Below are 4,083 nucleotides of genomic sequence, written 5' to 3'. Positions count from 1 at the left end.
TGTACTCATATTTACAAATCCTCGATTGATTCAAAGACTTATAACCAAAACAAGACGTCTAACCATTGTTTCACCTTAGTTAGATCTCATCAGATAGCGTGTTATTGTTCTTCTAATACAATAAACTATATCTACAGGGTTTCCGCATAATTAGTGAACGAAAACAATCAATTTTGCCGCGTCAGCAATAAAAACAATTGTTTTGCCGAGTCAGCAAAAATAATCAATATTACTAATTTCTCAGAATTTTCGTCGAAATTTTCAAAATGGCTGAAGCAGAAAAACTTTGATTAGAAAATTAGAAACTCTGACTTCGTTCTAATCTAAATGAATGTGAAAATGTTTTACTGGCAATCAAATCATCTTCGTAACAGAAAGATACAAATTGAAGTTTTATGATATGGGCTCCTCTCCTCAAGTGCTAAAGGAAACCCGACAGCCTGATATATCAACATCAAAACTGCCTTCTATATTCATATCTAACAGTTGATCGTCAACAACTATTGGAAACCAGAAAGCCCGGGGGGGGTACTAGGGCAAAATGGGTTACGGGGATGCTCCGCTGGTCAGGGTACCTTTTTTAACCTCTACGAGTCCCTGGTAGGGTCGCAAAAACACCAAAATAGAAAAATCAGTCCCTCGTAGGGTGCCTATTTTTGGAAAATTTAGGGAAAAAGTAGAAAATTTGAGAAAATTTTGGAATTTCAGTCCCATTCAGGGTCACTTTTTTCGCAAATTTCGAGTCCCACGTAGGGTCCATTTTTCGAACCTCGGCGGAGCACCCCCGTCGGTCGACAAGGGTAGTACCCCCCCCGGGCCAGAAAGATGTACTCAAAGATGATCAAATGATGTGCTTCAAAGACTTTAGGACACTTTTAAACTTTTGAGGACGACCTGGCCTGTCTCTTTAACTCGAACAAGTTGTCTCGTCCCTTCAGTTAACAATGCTTTGTAAACCTCACTCTATAACTCGAATGTCTCATTAACTCGAACAAGTTGTCTCGTCCCTTCAGTTAACAATGCTTTATAAACCTCACTCTATAACTTGAATGTCTCTTTAACTCGAACAAGTTGTCTCGTCCCTTCAGTTAACAATGCTTTGTAAACCCTATTCCATAACTCAAAATTTCCTTAACTCGAACAAATTTGTGTTCCCCGTGCGGGTTCGAGTAATTTAGAACCCACTGTAGTGGAAAACTCTTTTGGAAGCTAAGCTCTAGTTTAGACGGCCCACTTTCTGCCCTGCCTATTCTAATTGTGAATTAAAGTTGGCATAGAGTGGGCTGTCTAAAGTCAATGCATAGTCCTCTTTTGACGTCAATGCAATGTTTTCTTTTAACCTTTTAAACAAATATTTTAACTGCCAACTTTGCGCCCTCTTTCTGCCTACTCTAACAATTAGAATAGGCAGGGCAGAAAGTCGGCCGTCTAAACTAGAGCTAAGAAAAACATAATTTCAGAGCTTGTGTTGAGGCAGTTGAATGATATTGGTAATATATATGGAAATTACAGTGAGAAGATCGGCAACTAATATAATTTGAAGAATAATGAATATTACAACTTTTCCCATTAGTTTATTGAGAAAACAAAGATATATACCGTTTCGTTAACATCGATTGTGTTGGTTTCCAGATTAACTCGTTCTTTAATGACCTTTGTCGTCTTCTCAAAAACTCCTAAACGAGAAAAGCCGAGATATATGTTTTTTGGATTCTGTTGCAGGGGGTACCGACTCAGTGACACCCATAGCTGGTGGAGTGGTGCGTGTTTCAAGCTAAATTTAATATTTGAGCTGGTATTCTAAAAGGGTAGTATCAAAGCTCTGGTCGTGGAAAAAAGTTAGTACAGTATACTAAAAAGGTGGTGGTAAAAAATCAAGATAGTACGATGAGTTGGTAATCCTGTATGTTTTTCTTTTATACGTAGCGGAATCAAGTCACAAAGATGTCTTTAGTTGTTGAGTTGAGTTGAATCAAGAAAGAATTAATTCCTCTTTGCGTCCTGGAGAAAACCTGTCAAACATTTTGGGGGTTCTAAAGCTGTTGCTTTTCATGTCTGATTGATTACAAACTTTCCTCATTAATATCTCGGGTAAATTAATGCGTGTCCAAATTTTCGTTAATTTTTCGGAGGCAATTCCACCCCTCTTAGCATAATAAATTATACCTTTTACAGAAGCGCATTACGATGTAGAACATGAAAATCGGTGTTACTTAAATTTAGGTTTTGCCAATTTTTCGAAAAATTGCAAAAACAAAAAAATGCTGACGTCGGCAAAACTTGTTTTTTAAATAATTCCAGTTGGGCTAATGGTATGAACATGAAATTTGGACCAAAGTTGCACATCATTAAAAGGATCATTTAGAAAAACTGCTGATGTCAGCACTTTATTGCAAATTTTCGTATTTTGCTGATTTCTGCTGACGTCAGCAAAATTTGAAAAAAAGGATTATGCAAAAGTGTTTTTATTAATGATATGCAACTTTGGTCCAAATTTCATTTTTATACCACAAAACTAAAGTTATTTAAAAAACAAATTTTGCTGACATCAGCATTTTTGGTTTTTGAGGTTTTTCGCAAAATTGGAAAAACTTAAATTTAAGTAACACCGATTTTCATGTTCTACATCGTAATGCGCTTCTTTAAAGGTATAATTTATTATGCTAGGAGGGGTGGAATTGCCTCCGAGAAATTGACGAAAATTTGGACACGCATTACCCGAGATAATATACTCAATGACGAGTATGTTAAATGACGCGCCTTACGCACCCACGCACCTTACGCGCCTGAATTTCGATTGTTCAAATTTTACAATTTCATATTACATCCCCAAGGCTAAAAATAGCAAGGATAATAAATGGAAGACGCGTGGGCGCGTAAGGCGCGTCATTTAACAGACTCCTCACGGATAGTTGTTCTTTTACGGGAAAACATCAGACTAGAACGTAATAACGGCACATCTCTTTCAAACGGGGAACGTCCGGTAAACTGAAAAGATCAACATTGGCCGCTGGTGGCTGCTGTGGGGAAGTGCTTGTTCGTTAAAGTTAGCTGGTCCACGCCCAACGTTAAGATTCTTTCCGTTTCCTTGTTTTTCTTGTTGTGCTTCTTTGATGAGATTACCTTGCGTCGTCACGCATACTGTACACGTGCCAAGAGCGTTATCATCGGCGAAATTTTTATTACAATACCAACACATTTTATGTTTCTCTTCGGCTTCTTCTTGTTGCTTTTTGATGGTCTCAAAACATTTTTCACATAAACCGAAAGCATTTTCACGAAAATACTGTTTTCCGCACTGGTTACAGCTCCCTGCTTTGTGTGGACCGTTCGGTGGGACGTTCGGTGTGAGATTAGGTGAAACGTTCGGTGGGATATTTTGTTTCTGGTAATCTTCCAACGATTCATAAGCATTATCATTTGGTTTATTGGCAAACACGTCATCATCTCCTGCCTTCGTATTACGAATTTTATCTTCGAAACATTTTCGACACACATCATACGAGGCATTGGAGGGCCTTTGGTTACATTGGAAGCATAGCCCAATACGGTAATAATCGTCCATACCTGGTTGATTTTGTACATGTTTCTTTAAGTTTGCTATTGCTGCTTGAAATTGTACATAACAAAGCTCGCACATTCCTTTCGAATTTGCCGATGCTGGGTTATTACATTTGCCCGCTTTTGACGAACGCATTGTTGTATGTATGGTTTTTGTTGGTGTTGTAGAGGTGGGTGTTGTAGGTGTGGTTGTTGTTGGTGTTGTAGGTGTGGTTGTTGTTGGTGTTGTAGGGGTGGTTGTTGTTGGTGTTGTAGGGGTGGTCGTTGTTCATCTTCGTTTGTGTAATTCTTGGCCGCATCAAGCATAGACCATATCAGTTCGATTGATTGCGCATTAGGCGCTTTGAATTTCAATATGGCTGCTGAAATGTCTTGTTGAGGAATCTCAGTAGGGATCTTCACCATATCAAGGAAAGTTTGAAAAATATGAAAAATGTTCTCATTTTCTCTCGGTAATAAGAATCGTACCGGAATGTTTGTAAAATCTTTTCGAACTAATGGAGCACAGTATTGAGAATGTGG

At 38.3% G+C, this 4,083-nt stretch overlaps 1 protein-coding gene across 1 annotated transcript; it reads right to left on the bottom strand.

Moving 5' to 3' along the window:
• Positions 1-1,600: 1,600 nt before the first annotated feature.
• LOC136798984 (uncharacterized) lies at positions 1,601-3,697 on the bottom strand. Its single transcript, XM_067055669.1, has 2 exons — positions 2,907-3,697; positions 1,601-1,676 (listed from the first exon to the last, which is right to left on the bottom strand). Exon 1 carries the CDS (start codon positions 3,695-3,697, stop codon positions 2,966-2,968), a length of 732 nt encoding a protein of 243 aa, XP_066911770.1. The 3' UTR covers positions 1,601-1,676; positions 2,907-2,965.
• Between the last annotated feature and the right edge of the window lie 386 nt (positions 3,698-4,083).

This window comes from Clytia hemisphaerica, unplaced genomic scaffold (genome assembly GCF_902728285.1).
Source record: "Clytia hemisphaerica strain Z4C2 unplaced genomic scaffold, Clytia hemisphaerica genome assembly, whole genome shotgun sequence".
Lineage (NCBI taxonomy): Eukaryota > Metazoa > Cnidaria > Hydrozoa > Leptothecata > Clytiidae > Clytia > Clytia hemisphaerica.
The sequence above is the reverse complement of the archived record's forward strand: the minus strand, read 5'-3'. Positions and strand labels throughout refer to the sequence as shown.

Excerpts from the sequence above, each read along its gene's own strand:
- LOC136798984 (XM_067055669.1), bottom strand. The coding sequence starts at position 3,697 with ATGCGTTCGTCAAAAGCGGGCAAATGTAATAACCCAGCATCGGCAAAT.